The sequence below is a fragment of the Mobula birostris genome, chromosome 29, assembly GCF_030028105.1.
Source record: "Mobula birostris isolate sMobBir1 chromosome 29, sMobBir1.hap1, whole genome shotgun sequence".
NCBI lineage: Eukaryota > Metazoa > Chordata > Chondrichthyes > Myliobatiformes > Myliobatidae > Mobula > Mobula birostris.
Genome location: NC_092398.1, coordinates 12,150,874 through 12,171,369, shown reverse-complemented (window position 1 = coordinate 12,171,369; position 20,496 = coordinate 12,150,874). Strand labels below are relative to the sequence as shown.

General features: G+C 39.4%; 1 protein-coding gene across 15 annotated transcripts in view; it reads left to right on the top strand.

Moving 5' to 3' along the window:
* LOC140190195 (protein 4.1-like) overlaps positions 1-20,496 on the top strand; it is a 159,115-nt gene that overhangs the window by 95,033 nt on the left and 43,586 nt on the right. For 12 of the 15 annotated variants that reach the window (XM_072246717.1, XM_072246719.1, XM_072246729.1 and 9 more), the window contains 9 exons: positions 262-349; positions 3,451-3,603; positions 9,592-9,686; positions 10,068-10,240; positions 13,587-13,676; positions 17,279-17,490; positions 19,485-19,544; positions 19,661-19,699; positions 19,992-20,054. In XM_072246717.1, coding sequence (XP_072102818.1) covers positions 262-349; positions 3,451-3,603; positions 9,592-9,686; positions 10,068-10,240; positions 13,587-13,676; positions 17,279-17,490; positions 19,485-19,544; positions 19,661-19,699; positions 19,992-20,054 — 973 coding nt within the window. The remainder of the gene's footprint in view (positions 1-261; positions 350-3,450; positions 3,604-9,591; positions 9,687-10,067; positions 10,241-13,586; positions 13,677-17,278; positions 17,491-19,484; positions 19,545-19,660; positions 19,700-19,991; positions 20,055-20,496) is intronic. The other 3 variants (XM_072246728.1, XM_072246723.1, XM_072246722.1) reach the window with 2 other exon arrangements.

Genomic DNA, 20,496 nt, shown 5'->3' with positions numbered 1-20,496 from the left:
ACTGATCATTGGGCTATAATGCTGTTAGGATAGCTGCTGGATACTTCTAGTGGTTATTCTTATGGACTGTTTGCCTTTAGACTGGTTTGGGTGACTCATCACTGTTTTAGTTTTAAAAAGGAAGGGCACTGCCATTTAAAGGGAGAGGGAAGATCAATCTATGTTAATGGTGTGATATATTTCCGACAAGTGCAGCTCTTATAGATAATGAGACATTTATTATTAAAGTACTTACGTATTGGCTTTAATATTTCTCCCTAGGGCTATGACCCCAGCTCAAGCAGATCTGCAGTTTTTGGAGAACGCTAAAAAGCTCTCAATGTATGGTGTAGATTTTCACCCTGCAAAGGTATGCACTAAATCCCTTAATTCTTTTGTGAAACACTAAATACTTCCTTTTGTTCTCAAAAAACAATTTGCCATTCAGATTGAGAACACTTGCTTGACTCTTTAATCAGTATGATCTGGTGTAGAATGGCTAATTTAACAATGTCTATATCTTCCTTTATAGTTGCTAAGCCAAACATTTGGAGTAAGCAGTGTAATTTAATCTTAAACACTGCAATTTGAATGTTCCATTTGTCTAAACCATTGATAGCAAAGCAGTAGTTTCTGATAGAAGAAATGGACAATTAAACATTGCTGGATGCTGCTAGTTTGTAAGTGCACTGAGATCCAGAAACTAGTATTGCAATGTTCCATGGTTATGCTGTGCAAACGATGGTCCAGTAATTGAAATGCAAATTTTATACGCAATTTAATGACGCTTGTGCTTGAACATTTGTGGAGTGCATAGTCAAATAGAATTTGTAATTGTTAGGCATCTTTTGAATTGTTTGAAGTCCAGCATTCATGAACATGACACTTTTAAATTTCAATTGGAACTGGTAGAAGTACCAACATCTTTTAACTATTTTGTTCAAGGAAAACATCTGCAAAATGTAGCAATATGGAATCACAATTATAAGTTGCATGGCTAGAAAGGGAATGAGGAAGGGAGCATGGAACCGATAGTATTGTTCTACTGGGAACCTGCCCTAATGGTGGTCCCTTGTGCTGTAATAAATATTTCAAAAATGGTGCAGTCAAATGAAAAGTTAGTTGTTAACAGTTTTAGAGAAATTTTAATCATTTGGTAAATTAACTTCCAAAGATAAAATTTCAGTGCTGTTATCATTTTCTAAAAATTTTTTATCTGTTTCCTATAGTTTACTACTTTGCAAGAAATCCGTTATGGTAACTTGAGTATTGATTTTTTTTTACTTATTTCTGCTGTCAAATATTACCAAAATGATAGACACAATTTATTTCAAGTGGTTTACTAATCTTTTTCACACATGGAAAGCTTTTAACCATTAACCTTTGTTGCATTAAAGTATAAATGTGCTGAAAATAAGTGACATGTACAATTATATTTAATGGATAACATCATTAATTGAAGCATGATAAAAATTGAAGGCACTGTTCCCTCTACGCTCGCGGGTGCATCGTCACGTGGTGACTGAAATGCTTCAACGCACATAGCCTTTGTTGCCACATCGCTGGATTTTTTTTTAAATGTAATATCCTTCAATCCAAACTCTTTCTTTTATCATAAATGCTCCCTGACCTGTTTTAAACTAAAACTGTTTTTAATTTTGTTGAAAACTGGATAAAGGCTTACTTAGTATGCTGTGACGGAAAGGTGTTATTCATTACAATTATCAACATTCTCATTTCTTAATTAAAAATGGCTCCAAATACTGGAATTTGAGCTTGTGACTGGGTTGGGAGTGCATTTGCAGCAGGGATTGAAGAAGATCTATCCTCCCCCCACATATGGTGAAATACCTGCTCATCACATACTAGGTTTTGGACAAACAATTTGCTAACCCATAGAAACTGTATGCTGAAGGCTTGGTACACACCTGTTGTTAATAAAGCAAATTAGGACAAAACTGAAGTATAATTAATGTGAATTTTGCTTTCCCTTTCAGCACGCTACTGCTATTATATTGACTTTTTTTTAATCTATTCAATACAGCAGTAACCTACAATCCTCACTGAAGTAGTAACTTGGTTGAATCATTCCATTATCCACCTTTTTTTTTGATGTAAGCAATAACCAGCTTTACTAATGAATTCACGAACTTTTGAATCTCTATTTCCAAAATTAAAGTTTTGGAACTTGGGTTTTGGTTCCTGCGCAAGGACTCCCAAGGTGGTGCCAGCAACCAGCAGTGACATATTGCAGACAACTTGCAAAACTACTAGATACTATTTTTTTACCTTCTAAGTGTGATCGATTGCAACCTGTAGTTTCCCTTTTAAAGATGTATCTTTGAGCCAATTGAACAATTTTGCACTTCTGTGATCTCCTGGGGAACCTAGCGTGGATGAGAGTGGAGAGTGCCACTGTGGCCATTGCTGGGGGTGTATGCCGTGTTGATTCCTAATGGCAGAACACAAACCAGTGGTCAGCTTCGTTTCTCCACATCAATTGAATTATCGAGCAAGATTAAAACCGTCAAGGATGAAAGCAGAAAACGGATAAGTGTTCAGTCCATCTACCTGAGTTTGTCTGGTCTCTTTGCTGCTGCCAGTGGGCGGAAGATGTCTTGGATCCCACTCCATTGGGTTTGGGAGCAGCCATTGTCCTACGGCCATCGGGCTTCGCTCGCCTGAGCACTAAACGTGGACTCAGTTTCTAGGTCACTGCAGTTTGTGTTCTTGATTTTGTTTACTTTTTTTTTTCACTATTTGCGTGATTTGATCAAGGCACTTCAGCAGACTCTGTGGCTGCAGCCTGCAACTTCAGCACGAGTCTAAGCTGCTTCCACGGCCATCAGGGACTCCTGTACCAGCTTCACTGGCCTCAGTATCTCCATGGCCGAGGACTCACTTCCGGGCACTCTGCAGTTAATGTTATTAGTTTACTTTTTATTGTTCGGACGCTCCCCCCCCCGCCCCCCACCCCCCACCCCAACACACATTGGGTGTTTGGTCTTCTTGTATGGGGTGTTTCTTTAAATGGGTTCTATTGTGTTTCTTTGTATTGTGGCTGCCTGCAAGAAGATGAATCTCGAGGTTGTGTACTGTATACATACTTTGTTAATAAATGTACGTTGAACTTGGAAGATGTGCTGTCTAGTTAAATGATGAGGAATTGGTGCATTTGTCATGTTGTGATTAGTGTAAAGAGGGAGATGGTATAATTAATTTCAAAGATGTATTTGAATGAAGAAGTTTCATTCTTGCATATATCAGACAAGCTCAACCAGCCAGTTTAGTTAAGTGCACAATGGTGTGATCAATTTCAAATTTATTGACCTTTTTTTTTTGAGCCTTTTAACTGCCAAGGATACTTGAACTTTTGATTTAACAGGATTAGCACACTAAGTATTTCCCTTTTGTTCTAACTTATCCAACACCTGGTTTTCACTAATCTTAATTGTTTTGTTTTTTTTTTAGGACTTGGAAGGAGTAGACATCATGCTTGGGGTATCTTCAGGTGGCCTCCTTGTGTACAAAGACAGACTCCGAATAAATCGTTTTGCCTGGCCTAAAGTTCTGAAGATTTCATACAAACGCAGCAGTTTCTTCATTAAAATTCGTCCAGGAGAGGTATTTCTCAATTTAATGCAAGTTTAGAAAGTGAAGTTATTCATATTTTAATATGTACATAAAAATGATCATTCATGTTATACATTGAATTAATAAGCAAATGCTTTCTGGCATGCTGGCAGCTTGTTCCACACTCTCATGACCCTTTGAGTGATGAAGTTTCCCCTCATGTTCCCCTTCAGAGGGGACATGATTCAGGTATAGAAAAGTAAGGTTTATGGATAGACTAGAGTGCAGGAAATTTTCCCTGATCTAGAGGACACAGATTTAGAGTAATGGGTAAGAAATTTAGAGGTAATCCAAAGGATCTTTTTAAGCTCAAATGTGGTGAGTATCTCGAATGCATTGCTAGAGCGAGTGATGGAAGCAGAGTCAGTGACAGCATTTAAACAAGTGTCTGGACAAGCATTCATTGCCCAGGCATTGAAGGATTTGGAGCAAATGCTAGATGAAATTAATATGCGTGGATGCCCACTGGTTGGCGAGGAAGTGATGGTCCCATTCCCCTGATGTATCTTGAGACTGTGATGCAGAAAATTACACATCCACGAAGGTACTGGATGCAAATCAGTGCGCAGGGCTAAATAACTTTTGTTTTAATTAGAAGAGATTGGAAAGCTGAGAGTGAAGTGGGAAAACAGATTTCTGGGAAGCATCAAAACTGTTGTTCAGTACTGTTGAGATCTTTAGTCAATCAAGCTAATCGTATTTAACCTAAAATTTAAAATAAATTAGTACTTGGCTTTTTATAACATCCGGGTAGCAAGAATAATTGTGACAAATAGCCAAAAAGAAGTTTTATCAGTGCCTCATGTTCAATGTTATATTTGGTGGTCAATGTGTTTCTGCACAGTGGATGGTGTCTGGAATTATTGTTGTACTGAGAGAGCCAGTGTGTGCCCAGCATTTCTTTTTCTGAATTTAGGTGAGTCATCCCATCTGCTGGTAAAATAAGAAGCAGAATACAAGTTTTTTTAAAAAGCATAATGTGGCGCCATCTGCAGTCAGAATAAATTATTGTCAGGTCTAATTGAGATGCTGCTTTTTAGTCATTGTATCTTTCTGATCCATCCCATTGCTGTGCCCTCATAGAATCAGTAATAGTTTGTATTTAGTTCAATTGGCACAGACTACCTTTTAATCCTTCTTCTGGAAATCATTATTAGGTGAAATAAATCTAGAAAATGCTAATAGCACTAAGCATGTCTGACAATATTGGTGGAAAAAGTTAGTTTCATATTAAAGACACTTCAGCAATGTGAAAGAAAGAAAGCAAGCTATTTTTGGGTTTGTTGACTTGGTAGAAAGTTGATAGAATAGAATATACATCTCATGTAGGGTGAAACCAAGGCTAAAGTGGGTCTTCTAAAGGAAGGAAGCAAAAAAAAAATGACAAATGAAGTAGAACTTTGAATCAGAATCAGGTTTAATATCACTGGCATGTGTCATGAAATTTGTTGTCTCTGTAGCTGCAACAGTACAATGCAATACATAATAGGGGAAAACATGAATTACAATAGTGGGTGTGTGTGTGTATGCATAAATGGCTAAATTAAATAAGTCGTGCAAAAAAAAAGGGAAATTTAAAAAAAGGTAGTGGGGTAGTATTCATGGGTCCATTCAGAAATCAGATGGCAATGGGGAAGAAATGTGCCTTCAGGCTCCAGTACTTCCTTCCTGATGGTAGCAATGAGAACAAGGCATGTCCTGGTGATGGGGGGTTGTGGGGGGGGGGGGGTGTTCCCTAATGATGGTTGCCACCTTTTCAAGACACCGCTCCTTGAAGATATCCTGGATACTACGGAGGCTAGTGCCCATAATGGAGCTGTCTATGTTTACAACTCTCTACACCTTACTTTAATCCTGTACAGCAGGGCCCCCCCTCTGCCCCCCACCCATACCTAGATAGTGATGCAGTCGGTTAAAATGCTCTTCACAGAACCGGGATAGTTTAGAGTCACTGGGTCATACAACACGGAAACAGGGCCTTCAGGTCAACGAGTCCATGCTGACCAAGGTATCTCATCCGAGGTAGTCCATTTGCCAGCATTTACTCAACAACTACTCAAACCTTTCCAATACATGTACCCCCATTTGCCAGCACTTACTCAACAACTACCCAAATCTTTCCAATACATGTACCCCTATAACTTTCTTTTAAAAGTTGTTACCATAGCTGCTTCAACCATATCAGCACATCCTCTTGTCACATAGATATCATTCTTCGTGTTTTTTTAAACTTGCCTGTCAATTTCCTCTTAAATCTCATCTTAAATATGCCTTCTACTTCTTGATACCACAACCGTGGTTTAAAAGAAGACTTGAGTGCATTCAGTTTATCTGCGCTCCCCATGAGTTGCACCTCAGTTAGATCACATCTCACTCTCCAATGCTGCACCGAATTAAGTCTGAGCCTGTCCAACTTCTCCCTATAATTCAGTCCCTAAATTCCTGGCAGCATGCTTGTAAATCTTTTCTGCAGTGTACCTTTTGTATTTTCTGTAGTGTGTCACAAAAATGATTTTTGTTTTTCTGTAAATCTCACTGCTTAAAGTGAGTCAGTGTGGTTGCAGAGAAGCCAAGGGCTTGCATGTGATGCGATTAAGTGAATTTGTTCTTCAACTACTTGACCATAATGGCAAGACATTATAATCAAGTTTTGGGATTTCTGCAATGAAGCGGAAAATACTGGAAATGCTCGGTCAATCAGATTACATCACTGAAAATGGAAAAAGTTTTTTACGTTGATGAATTTCACACCATAAAATTTGCTTGCTCATTATTGGTCAAATTTGCAATTGTATCACTCAGTGCTACATGATGAGACTTTAACTTGCAGTTTTCCATTAGGTTCTACATCAACACTACTGACAAATAACTGATTTTTTATTTCCAACCCTGTGCTTTCAGCCTTTTCCATGCAAGGGATGTGTGGCAAAATTGGAAGTCTGTGCACTTGTGGTTAGCCGTTTAGGGGCTACTGGTTTTAAAGAGCAAAGATAATGCATATGTAATCTAATTGGAAGCTTGTGGCCTGAAGATCTGCTCTGGGGTCCTAGTACAGGATAAATAAAAGTTGATGATGAAGTTTGTGTGAGTAAGGCAGCGGGCAAACTCGTAACAGATGTAGTGTGGAGGACTCTGAGGCCATGCACTTTAGGATCAGAATCAGGTTTATTATCACTGATATGTCATGAAATCTCTTGCTTTGCAGCAGCCTGTACATTGCCATACATAAAAATGTTACTCTATAAGTTATAATAAGTAAATAAATAGAGCAAAAGGATATAAGAGATAAAAACAGATATATTGTTGCGGCATCCGTTAGTCTCGCGAGACCATGGATCTGCGCCTGGAAAGTCTTGCTTCAGTCTGTGTTGGTAGAGCAGCATCTGTTGTGGCTGCAGAGGCCCACACAGGAGTGACAGTCTTGGCTGCAGCGACTGCACTTGAACAGATATAAAAGACAAAAAAAAAAGGAAGAGATTAAAGTATTTTCTAAATGGAAACTTCTGGCGAAGTAGATGTCATCCATAAAAGTTCTCAGAAATTCGTGAATACATGACCTGAATGTACAGTCTCTGTCTCCAGGGAATTTGGATATAAAAGAGTGGAACTAATGCCATGGTTGTGCTCAGGAATGCCTCTGTGCCTCCAGAAAAACATTGCATCATCAGTAAGATGTGGGTAGTAAATTGATTAAGTTATGAGTGCTGATTGGAAGAGTTTACCTTGTCCTCCCGAGTGTAGAGATTAAAGGATGATCTAATTGAAGTGTTTAAAGTGATTAAACAATTTGAGTGAGGGAAATTGTCTTTTGTTAAGAGCACCTGAGAATCAAGAAGCATAGCCCTAAAGGAAATCATAACAGGTCATTCAAGAGTGATGTGAGGAAGTACTTCACGTAGGATTGTGGAACTCTCCTCTGACACTAAAACAAAAAAAGAGTAATAGTTTATAACCAATATTAATAGAATGTCTATTAAATCATGTTTCATAATAGAATTGCTGGCGTGGCTAACATTTACTGCTTATTGCCTTTGGAGAGTTGGTGTTAAACCACAACCTTGGCCAGCTTATAAAGAAAGTATTCCTGCAATGCCACTGGGTAAGAAACTTTGAGATTTACGGTAACGTATCTCCAAATCAGAATAGTGTGTAGCTTAGATGGTACCTTCAGGTGGTTGTCTATACCGTTAGGGTGTTTTGGGGGTTAAGACATATAGCAAATAACTTCAGCAACTAACTACAGATATGAATATGGACTGTAGATTAAATTTTAAATGCCGCCCTGGATAATGGGTTCCTACAGCTGTGAAAACAGCAGTTAATTGGAAAACCAGACAATGTTGATTAACATTATCTGGAATGTGGATGTGAAGGAGGAGGTGTGAAAGTTTAAATGTAATTCAAAGGAAGCATTGCAGATACATTGTAAATATAGAATTGTCCTTTGATCATAAAATGTCATGTAGTGTTGGGTTGAGTGGGCCTCTTCCCCTGAAAGGGTCTCAATATGCCTGCTGTGTCTCATTTTGTCAAATATCTACCAGCTGTATCTCCAGTGACTCTGTACACATGTCAGCATATGCATTTACCTAATGCTTTTCACTTCCTCAGTGATACAGGTTTGAGGATTCTGTGAGAATAGAATATGCACGTTGCAGCTACAGTATGGCTGATTGTATAGAAAATGAACATTGGTGCCCAGTTTACCCACACTCAGGCTGCTATGGCTGGCTGCTGTTGTGTTCTGTTGCTTCAGTTCTGTTGGAGTTGCACTGATCTGCAGCACTCCATCACACTTCTGACCTGTAACACGGAGGAGGAGGAGACCTTAGGGTGTCAAGCATGAAGTCACTCATCGCAAGGTGCCCACAGTCTGACCTGGTCCTGAAGCCATTGTATTTAATTGTTGGTCCAAAAGGGGTTATTCCTAGAATGCTAATGGTCAGTTTGTTATTACACTGAATGTCAAGGATTGGTAATCTGACTCCTGTCTGCGCTTCTGTGGCATGAGTGTCACTTGCCATCTATTAGCCCATGTTTGAATATTATCTAGGAATGTTTCCTTTTCCCCTGAGAAATTGCAAGTGGTCTTTAACACCTTGCACATTTGCAGTGTTACTTTCAATTAGAGCCAGAGTTGACTTCCAACAGTGGAACAAGCTTAGAGCGATGAGGGGAGAAAGCCTGGTGCTTGAATACCCTGTCCTTTTCCCTTCAGAACTATTTTGAGTTATTCCTGGACCTAAAATATATAACTGTTTTGCTTTCCACAGATCCTGCCTAACTTGCTGAGTGTTGCCAGCATTTTCTGTTTTGTTTCTTTGTTTTAATAATTTCTTAACAACATTTTGGGTTCTGTCACAATTTTGCATGGGTATTGTTTATTGACATTAAGTGTGGAATAGGCCCTGCCAGCCGTTTGAGCCATGCCGTTCAGCAATCCCCCGATTTCATCCTATCATAATCATGGGACAATTCACAATGACCAATCAACCTACCAACCAGTACATCTTTGGACTGTGGGAGGAAACCAGAACACCCAGAGGAAACCCACGCGGTCATGGAGAGAACGTACAAACTCCTTACGGGCAGCATCCTGGTTTGTCTTCTGTAATTCTCACAGTCAACTTAGTCAGCTATTAGTTTGCTATTGACCTCATGGCACAGAACAGGTAATAAGAAAAAAAATTAAAATATTAAAAATCACTGTATCTTTGAAGTCATTGTCAAGCAGTGTCATGTTGACTTTAAAAAAAAAGCTGTCATCAAGTTCATGCAGTAACAATTCATCACTTGTTAACACGGGAAATATGTCAATATACAAAAAATGTGTAGATTTCTTAATGTTTTAAACCACAGTGTTTAGATTTGCAATATTTTTGAACTGTGCTGATTGTTGTAACTTTTTAAAAGAATACTTGTAACATACTCTGACATCTGTTCATGGAATTGCTTATGTGTTCTTCATTAATTTTTCAGGATCAGTGTGAAAGTACTATTGGGTTTAAGCTGTCTAATTACCGTGCTGCCAAAAAATTGTGGAAAGTATGTGTGGAAAATCATACCTTTTTCAGGTATGTTCATAACACAAAAATCTTAGGTGAGGGAAGAATCATGTGCTGAAAATTTATATTTGTTTAATTGATTAATAAATTTAATTGTAATATCAAAGTTATTTCTATTTGCAAGTATCCTTGAGTCAGTAATCCCATTTTTAAAAAATCAAATTCTATAAAGGATTTGTATTGAATAATTAATTCTTCACTTGTATATATGAGTTCTTTGTATTGACAGGAAAATCTCAAAGAAAATGTTCTTATCTCCAAATATAAAGATTTTAGGAAAAGTTTGAATTATTTGCTCCAAAAGTGCTGAATTTCAATCCTGTGTATTCAAGAGAAAAATACAAGAATGCTTTACCTATGCCTTTTAACTTTGGCATTTTTCCCTAATAGGCTAACAACTCCAGAATCCTCGGCAAAAGCCAAGTTCCTGTCTCTAGGTTCCAAATTCCGTTACAGTGGACGTACGCAGGCTCAGACCAGGGAAGCAAGCGCCCTGATAGACAGACCAGCACCCCACTTTGAGCGCACTGCAAGCAAGCGGGCATCAAGGAGTCTTGATGGAGGTAAATTTGTCTGGGATCACAAATCTCGCTCCGTTGAAAGCCATGAGTATTTAATGTATTGAATCTGCTGAGGGCAGCCAGAGCAAGTAGATCGCCACATGGTTGCGCATCCAAATCAGTGCCGTAGTTACTATGTTTTCCAGCAGTCTATATATCATGGGTGGTATGGTAGTGGTTAGCACAATGCTTCTCAGTACCAGTGACCGGGGTTCAATTCCTGCTACTGCCTGTAAGGAGTTAATACGTTCTCCCTGTGACCACGTGGGTTTCCTCCGGGAACTCTGGTTTCCGCCCACAATCCAAAGACGTACTGATCCTCGTAAATTGCCCTGTGATTAGGCTAGGATTAAATCGGGGAATTGCTGGGTGGTGTGCCTTGAAGGGCCAGGAGGGCCTATTTCGCGCTGTATCTCAATAAATAAATAAGATTAAAAAAATTTAAATATTAGAAAATGATGCTAAATGACTTTTATATATGTAATAAAGTTCTATATATGTAAATAATTATGTTACAGTGTTGAAATCTATAGAGACGTACAAACCCCATTTCCAGAAAAGTTGGGATATTTTCCAAAATGCAATAAAATCAAAAATCTGTGATATGCTACTTCATGTGAACCTTTATTTAACTGACAAAAGTACAAAGAAAAGATCTTCAATAGTTTTACTGACCAACTTAATTGTATTTTGTAAATATACACAGATTTAGAATTTGATGACTGCAACACACTCAACAAAAGTTGGGACAGAGTTAAAATAAGATTGAAAAGTGCACAGAAAAGTCATGCTACTGTGACAATTATAGCCACCTGGGCTCAGGAGTACTTCGGAAAACCATTGTCACTCAACACAGTCTGTCGCTGCATCCAGAAATGCAACTTGAAACTGTATTACGCAAGGAGGAAGCCATACATCAACTCTATGCAGAAATGTCGGCGAGTTCTCTGGACTCGAGTTCATCTCAGATGGACCGAAAGACTGTGGAACCGTGTGATGTGGTCAGATAAGTCCACATTTCAGCTAGTTTTCGGAAAAAACGGGCGTCGAGTTCTCCGTGCCAAAGATGAAAACGACCAACCAGACTGTTATCAGTGAAAGGTGCAAAAGCCAGCATCTGTGATGGTATGGGGGTGCATCAGTGCCCACGTCACGGGTGAGTTGCATGTATGTGAAGGTACCATTGACTCTGAGGTGTATATTAGGATTTTAAAGAGACATATGTTGCCATCAAGGCGACGTCTCTTCCTGGGACGTCCATGCTTATTTCAGCAGGACAATGCCAGACCACATTCTGCACGGGCTACAACAGCGTGGCTTTGTAGACACTTAGTGTGTGTGCTTGACTGGTCTGCTGCCAGTCCAGATCGATCTCCTATTGAAAATGTATGGCGCATCATGAAGAGGAGAATCAGACAACGGAGACCATGGACTATTAAGCAGCTGAAGTTTTATATCAAGCAAGAATGGACAAAATTTCCAGTTGCAAATCTACTACAATTAGTATTCTCAGTTCCAAAACGCTTAAAAACTGTTATTAAAAGGAAAGGTGATGTAACACAATGGTAAACATGCCTCCGTCCCAACTTATGTTGAGTGTGTTGCAGCCATCAAATTCTAAATTTGTGTATGTTTACAAAATACAATTAAGTTGGTCAGTAAAACTATTGAAAATCTTTTCTTTGTACTTTTGTCAGTTAAATAAAGGTTCACGTGAATTAACATATCACAGATTTTTGTTTTTATTGCATTCTGGAAAAAATCCCAACTTTTCTGGAAATGGAGTTTGTAAGCTGATATCATTGGAAGACTAATACATTTTTTCTTTGCTTTGGAGGTTTCTGTTTATGATCTTCACCTGCTGTCTTGCATCTTAAAAGAAAACTCTATTTGTGGGTTATTAGATGCTTATGGTTGAATTGACTTAACTCTCTCCCCCCCCCCCCCCCCGCCGCCGTATCAGAAGATGCAAGTGGTATTATTTTCAAATGCAACTCAATAAAATTAGAGACATGAGCTGATTGAAATGGAGCTCTTCAAAGACTAGGTGATCAGCAGAAAGTGAAGTGGGAGTAAATGGTCTTGGACTAATAGGTTGTGATGAGTGGAGTAACACAAATTACAGCTTAGAGTTATGCAGCACAGAAGCAGGCACTTTGGCCCAGAAACTCCAGTATTCAATCTATATCAACTATTTGGCTGAGGGTCAAAATATCATCAGCCAACATGGTAAAATGACATTTAAACCATGTGTGATTATACAGAATCTTCAAGAGTGATGGATAAGCGGATCAAGGAGGCAAGAACATGGCAAATGGAATATGTGGAAAGCTGAGGTCATAAAAACAAAGTACTTGTAAAATGGTTAGAGCTTGGGTGGCGTTGATATTCTAAGGGACTTCAGTGTGCTTGGATGTCACTGAAAAATTAACATGCAGGTACAGCAAATGACGAAAATAGCCAAAGATATGGTAGCTTTTGTCATCAGGAGGTGTTATCACAGAAGTAGGGAAGTCTTCTCAATTGGATTGGACTTTAGTGGAAACCATTTCTGAAGTATTTCCTGGATTCTTCTTACCTGAGAAAGAGTGTACTTGCCTTTTAGAGGGTATGGTGCAGATTTACTAATCTGGTTCCAGCGTCGACAGATTTGCTGCAAGAGGAGAGGTAGTGTAGACAGGGATTGTATCCTGTAGTATTTAGGAAAATGAGAAGTGATCTCATGGAAAGTTAAAAATATGACTGAAAGGGCTTCACAGCTTGGTGCAGGAAGATGGTTTATCGTGATTGAGGATACTAGGACCAGGAGGTGCAGTCTCAGCAGTTTAGGAGTGTGGTAAGAATAAATTTCTACGTTGTGAATTTTTGGAGTTCTGTCCTGGATAGCTGTGAAATCTCTGTAATTGTGTTCATTTAAAACTGAGATCAGTAGGTTGCTGGGTGATAAAAGAATAAAGAGCTATGGGGATAGTGCTGGGAAAAGCTCAGCCATGGTCTTAACAGATGACAGAGGAAGGTCAAGGCTACTGGATAGCTTACTCTTGCTTTTTATACTCTTGAGTTAACCCCTGCAATGCTAAGCATCTCACTTCCACAGATCTGTTGAGCATTTTATTTTCTGCATTAATTTGCTTTTTGATTGAGCATTTGGAATTCCAGCCCTGATGCTCCATTTGCCTTTCACTAATGACCTTCCTTGAAATTTTTCAACTCCTGGGATGTACTAATTCAGTTTTAAAAAAATTTACATTTTTTAACATGATTTTTCAAATGAAAGAAACTGCAAATTTTATATTTGCGCTAACTATGTGTGCATGTAATGTTGTAAAAATGTGCACATTCTCTCCAGCTAAGCGTAAATTTCCAAAAACTTCCATTGCATTACCAGTGGATGAGGATTCTGAGCTCAGACGTGTTGAAGCACCCAAACAGCAGCCAGGTACCAGTTTGTTAGCTTAAAGCTCTGTGGTGTTTTTCCCCACCCTATCCTTTTCTGCAAGCAACTTGTTGCAATAACCATTTGAAATTCCTTTGATCTTGTTAATAATTATCTAAATATAATTTAAGCCAGAGATATATTACACTTTTGGACCAATCCATCGACTATTTCTTTATGCCTCTCCAGTATCATGAAGGTTTGGTGTCATCTGAGGTACTTGGTGTTAGCAAAACAGTCATCCAAATTTCAAAACTGATTTATTCAAAAGCAGCAGGGTTCTTGAATGTTGGGTATGAGTTCTCTGCTGTAGCTTTAATGATTAACAAAGACTGATGTCAAAGTAAATGTACAAGTCCAAATTTTCTGTCAATTTGTGTATAGAACCCACATAGGTTTAAGACACCAACATGTTCAGTGCACTGGTGCTGAATTTAAAATCAAGTACAGTTTGACTCCAGATATTGTTAGTCTTTATCCAAAAGCAGACCTAAAGATGAATTCTAGAGATAATCCAGAAGTAATTGCCTTGACAACAAGACACCCGAGAGCCCTCAAAATTAAAGTTACTGGCAGAAACATTTGCTTCTGGCTCATGATGATAACTGGGTCCCCAGACACAGATAGATTGTTTTTGTGGGCAATTCCTAGATATATATCTATCTGTTTCATCAGTGACCTTTGCTCCATCATCAGATTTAAATTACTTCCCTGGTGCCACTCTTGAAATAAAATAGTTGTTTGCTACCTGATTGTAAAGTGGATTTTTTCAACCAAATTTTCTTAATTATACAAGTTCATACCCTTGGTTAACTCAGAGTAATGAAGAATGACTGAAACTAGGCTTGTTAAACTTCCTTATTTGTGGCTCAATCGTTTAGTTTATTTACACAGACGTGAGAAAGTGAGAGCCTACAATGGAGCAGTAAAAATCAAATTTTATTTTGAGTTAAGTGTAGACTATTTTGTATCCTGCTAAATGTTGAAATTTTTAATGGGGTGAAAGATAATGGCACTGAACGGAGAACCTCAATCAAGGTAGATTTTTGGAGCAACACACACAAAATACTGGAGAAACTCAGCAGGTCAGGCATCATCTGTGGAAATGAATGAACAGTTGAAGTTTTGGACCGAGACCCTTCACCGGGACTAGAAAGGAAGGTGGGGTGAGGGGAAGGAAGACAAGCTAGAAGGCGGATAGGTGAAGCCAGGTGGAGGATGAAGTAAGCTGGGAGGTGAGAAGTGGAAAAGGCAAAGGGCTGGTGAAGGAGGAATCTGATAGGAGAGTAGAGTGGATCATGGGAGAAAGGAAAGAAGGAGAGGCACCAAGTGGAGGTGATAAAGGTGAAGGAGAATAGGTAAGAGGCCAGAGTGGGGAAATGAAGAGGGAAGGGGAAGGGGGAAATTACCAGAAGCTGGAGAAATCTTATGTACACGCCATCATGTTGGAGACTACGTAGAATGACTATGAGGTGTTGCACCTCCAACCTGAGAGTGGCCTCGTCAGGGCAGAGGAGACCATGGACTGACATGTTGAAACTGGAATGGGGATAGGAATTGAAATGGCTGGCCACTGGGAAATTCCACTTTTTGTAGGTGGAGCAGAGGCACTCAACAAAGCGGTCCCCCATCTACATTGAGATTTGCCAATGGGTGGAAGCCGCATTGGGAGCACCAGACACAATAGATGACCTCAAGTGATTATCAGGTGAAGTGTTGCCTCACCTGGAAGTACTGCTTGGGGCTCAGAATGGAGTTGAGGGAGGAGGTAAGTGGGCAGATGCAGCGCCTCTGCCACCTGCAGGGAGCTTAGTGAGGAGGGAGGAATGGACAGGGAATCACCATGGGAGCAATTATTGCAGAAAGCAGAGATTGGATGGAGGTAAAGATGTATTTGGTGGTAGGGTCCCATTGAAGATGGCAGAGGTTCCGGAGAATGATGTTTTGGATGCAAAGGCTCATGGGTGGTAGGAGAGGACAAGAAGAACTCTATCCCTGTTAAGGCAGTGGGAAGATGGGTTGAGTGTTGATGTCTTGGAAATGGAGGCGATGTGAGTGAGGGCACCATCAATGGTGGATGAAGGGAAACCCTATTCTTTGAAGCAGGAGGAAATCTCTGATGCCCTGGATTGGAAAGCCTCATCCTGGGACCAGATACTGTGGAGCTGAAAGAACTGAGAAAAGGTAAAGTATTTTTACGTAGACAGGGTGGAAGAAGGTATAGACAGAGATAACCGTGAGAATCGATGGGTTTATAAAAAATATCAGTAGACAGCCTGTCTCCAGTGGCAAAGACAGAGTTTGAGAAAGGGGAGAGAGGTGTCAGAAATGGACCAAGTGAATGTAAGAGCAAGGTGGAAGTTGGAAGCAAAGTTGATGAGATTGATGGGTGCATGAAGCAGCAACAATACAGTTGCCAATGTAGCACAGAAAGAGCTGGAGGGTATTACTAGGGAAGGCTTGGAACATGGATGTTTCTACATAGTCAACAAAAAGACAGACATAGCTGGAGCCAATGCGGGTGCTCATGGTCGCACCTTGAGTTTGGAGAAAGTGGGAAGAGCCAAAGAAAAATTTGTTGGGTGTGAGGACCAGTTCTGCTAGACGGAGGAGGGTGGTGGTGGAGGAGAATTGGCTGGTTCTTTTGTCAAGAAAGAAATGGAGAGCTTTGAGGCCATCTATATGGGAGATTGAAGTATAGGGACATCCATGGTGAAAATGAGGCAGTCAGGGTCAGGGACCTGTAAGTTGTTGAGATCAACATGGGACCCACCGTAGACTGAGGGACTGCTTTGTTGAGCAGTTCAGCTCCGCTGTTTTAAAAAAAAAACATAATTTCCTAGCGCCCAACTATTTCAATACCAATCCCCATTCCTGTTCCATGATGTTGGTCCATGGCCTCCTTTTCTGCTACAACTCTCAGGTTGGAGGAGCAGCTTGTGTTCCATCTAGGTAGCCTCCATCCTGAGGGCCTGAACACTGATTACTCCAACCTCCAGTAATATTTCCTCTCCTTCATTTCCCCATTCTGGCCCCATACCTCTTCTCCTCTCCCGCCTATACCACCTCCCGCAGGTGCCCTTCGTCCTTCCCATGATCCACTCTCTGCTCCTATCAGATTCCTTCTTCTCCAGCTCTTTGCTTATCACCTCCCAGCTTCTTACTTCATCCTACCTCCTCCACCCACCTGGCTTCACCTATCACCTTCTAGCTTGTCCTCCCACTCCCTCACCACCCTGTTCTGGCATCTTCCCCCTTCCTTTCTAGTCCTGATGAAAGGTCCAGCCTGAAATTTACCTGGATACTACTTGACCTGGTGAGTTCCTCCAGCATTTTGTGTGTGTGTGTTGTTCTGGATTTCCAGCATCTGCAGGATCTCTTGTGTTCAAGATAGATTTTTAATCACTTTCTTGTGAACAGTGGGCTGCATGGTGAAAATGTTTATGATTGCCTTGCATTTGGATTTTGCTGACATTTGCTTGCCTTGATTAACCTTTGGATACATTTTTGTACTTTGCTGCATTTTGCTGGAAATAAGTACCAAATATTTCATTAACTAATGTCTTCATGTCATCAGTGAGTAACCTTGATGCATTTCATTACAGCTGCAGTCGTAGTGACTCCTGACAGAAGTCCAAGGCCAATTACCACTTCTGCACCAACAGTATCTCAAAGTCATTCAGTTGAAGTCAGTAGTCCACCCACAGCTGAGGCAACGAGAGTGACTGAATCAAATGCAGTTGAAAAAGTGAGGGATGAAATCAAACATGAAGAGCGACTGGTTGACGAAAGATTGGAACCAGCCCAAGAAGTTAAGGTACACCGTGAGCTGAATTTAGTCTTAACATTTTAAATGTTAAGGACATTTTTTTTGGTGTTCAAGTTTATGTACTGATCACTTGATGTAAAATTTTCAAAAGTAACTCTTTAAGGTGATGATCTAAGAAATTAATATAAATTCTATCCCTCTTTGGGTTTGACATTAGAGAAATCATGTCGTGCTAACAGAAAGGTCATGACTTTTTCCAGACTAACATTCATACCAGTCCTGCAATATTCAAGTGATAATTTTTATTTCTTGACATCAATTCTAATTTTCAAAATCAAATCTGTTGGATATTACAGATTGAAATGCAAAAGCAAGCGTTGGATGCAGGACTGAAGATGAGACAATTGTAATTTTAAATGTGCTGGCTTTGAAATGGAATAGCTAATGATCTACCTGAAGAAGTGCATTTACTGTTTTTTTTAACCTCTTGATAAAATAGAAACATCAGACAATAGAAACACACAAATGCTGGAGGAACTCAGCAGGTCAGGCAGCATTACAGAAATTAATAAACAGTTGCCACTTCAAACCGAGACCCTTCTTCAAGGCTCCAGTCCCAAAGAAGGGGCTAAGGCCTGAAACGTCAACAGTCTATTCGCTTCAGTAGATGCTGTCTGGCCTGCTGAGTTCCTCCAGCATTTTGTGTTTGTTGCTTTAGATTTCCAGCATCTGCATACTTTCTTGTGTTTATCAGTCAATAGAGTGGTTCTGCAATAACCAGATATTTGCATTCCTAAGAAACCTCGCATTATTAAAAATCACATTATAGAAACAATTATGTCATGGAGGAAAAAGTGGTTGGGGTTAATGTTTCAGGCTTGATATAACAAAGTATTTTTCTTTCAAAAATGAAGGTGCTTAAAATATTAATTTTGTTACTTTACGCTAAAAGTACTAAAGGCTTTATGATGCATTGTTTAATAGAGTATTGTATCAATATCCACAGAAGTGATTCGCTTGTCAATAGCCTGTGACTACCCAATTATCAAAGTAATGCTGAAGTTAGACACACACAAAATGCTGGAGGAACTCAGCAGGTCAGGCAGCATCTATGGAAATGAATAAGCAGTCAACGTTTTGGCAGAGAACCTTCTTCAGGACTGGGGGGGGTGGGGACACCAAAATAAAAAGGTGGGGGGGGTGGAGAAGAAGGCAGCTAGCTGGAAGGTGATAGATGAAGCCACGTGGATGGGAAAGGTCAAGGGCTGGAGAAGAAGGAATCTGACAGGGGAAGAGAGTGAACAATAGGAGAAAGGGAAGGAAGAGGGGACCTGGGGGAAATTATAGGCAGGTGAGAAGAGTTAGTAGGTCAGTGTGGGGATTATAGGTGGGGGGGGGATTTTTTTATATCAGAAAGAGAAATCAGGTTGGAGCCTACCTAGATGGAATCTAGATTGTTGCTCCTCCACTCTGATGTTGGCCTCATCTTGGCACACGAGGCGGCCATGGACCGACATGTCAGACGTGCTGAAGTTGTTGTTTAGTTCCCAGCGGAAATCACACAGTAACCACTGCTGCCCAAATAGTGTTCACTAATTCATCCTTTCTGTTATATACAATTCACATTATGGAAACGCACATTATGCCAAAACTATCTGTACTGAATTTTTACTGCAATGCATTTGCAGGAATACATAGAGAAAAAAAGTGATTTTTTTTTTTGATTTGCTGAAGCAGTTTATTAATATCTGCAGTAATGTATGTTAAGATTTACAAATACTTATGAAGAATAAGCTGCAGAATTTTTTTTGCATTAAAGACTGATAATTTAATTGAAAAATTAAGATGGAAATTGAATATTATCAGAGACCAATTTGATGAGTTAAAGATTGAACACTTTTAATTCTGTTAATGAATGAAAACTGTAATAAAAGTTTTTTTTAGAAATGTAATTAAAGTCTATCAACCTTAAGTTTGAAAACTTAATATAAAATTGATTCCTGAGATTGAAAATTCTTTCCTTTATATTTCTGAATACACAGGCCCTTCCACAGCAAACTGAAATCTCTGCAGTTCCTACTACAGTAAATGATCAATTCCAGGTTTGTTTCTTAATTGGAATGAAAACCAGTTCAAATACTGAACATTCTTTAAATCTTTAGAAGTCATGTGGACGTGCCTCACTAAACTATCATCTCTTTCCATAATGTTTATACAGCAAAAACCTGATGAAGAAGAAGGCGTCAAAATGCGTAAGGTTAGCATTTGTTAATATTTCTTTAGCTTGGTATTTGTCCTTGTATATTCAGTGTTGTTTCTTTTGGTTAATCTCACTCTGTTTCTTCATCTATAATGAATTGCCTCATTCTGCTTTTTTCTTTTGGTGATCAAAACTTGGGCGTGTTCTTGTGGTTCCATGATCATCCTGTATAGATTCTGCTGCGCTAATGGAACTTCCTTTGTACACTTTTTATTTGCTACTTTGCAATGCCACAAGAACAACATTTTAATTTTTGTACTTTTCTTTTTTCCCTTCTTTCATTTCGCAGAAGAGATCAAAGAAAATTGAGGGTGAAAACATTTATGTCAGGCATAGCAATTTAATGTTGGAGGTTTGTATGAACTGAAGCTTGTTATCATCAAATTTGTCTTTAGTCCACAGTTACGCCTTCATTCTTTGGCCGCTTTAATGCAATGTTGCATGCGCTGCACGTGACAAAAACAAATTATTATGTTTTTTTTGTTTATAAAAGCCCTGTTTCTTTATAAGCAAGCATTAGCATGTTTGTGTACGTGTGTATTTTTTTTTAAGCTGCTTGAAAATATGGATGGGAAGATGGCATATAGAGATGATCCATTTTGCAAGTGTGTACTTAACATGATTGAAACTTTAAAACTGAAAATTACTTATGAAGCCATTGCAAATGCTGATGTTTACACACTGGTATATTTCAGTAAAAGAGAAGAGTAACACACTGCTCAAATTATGGTGAATCTTGAACCACGGTGGTGCATTTTGTCTTAAAAAGACAGTTTCTCTTGATTACTTGGCCC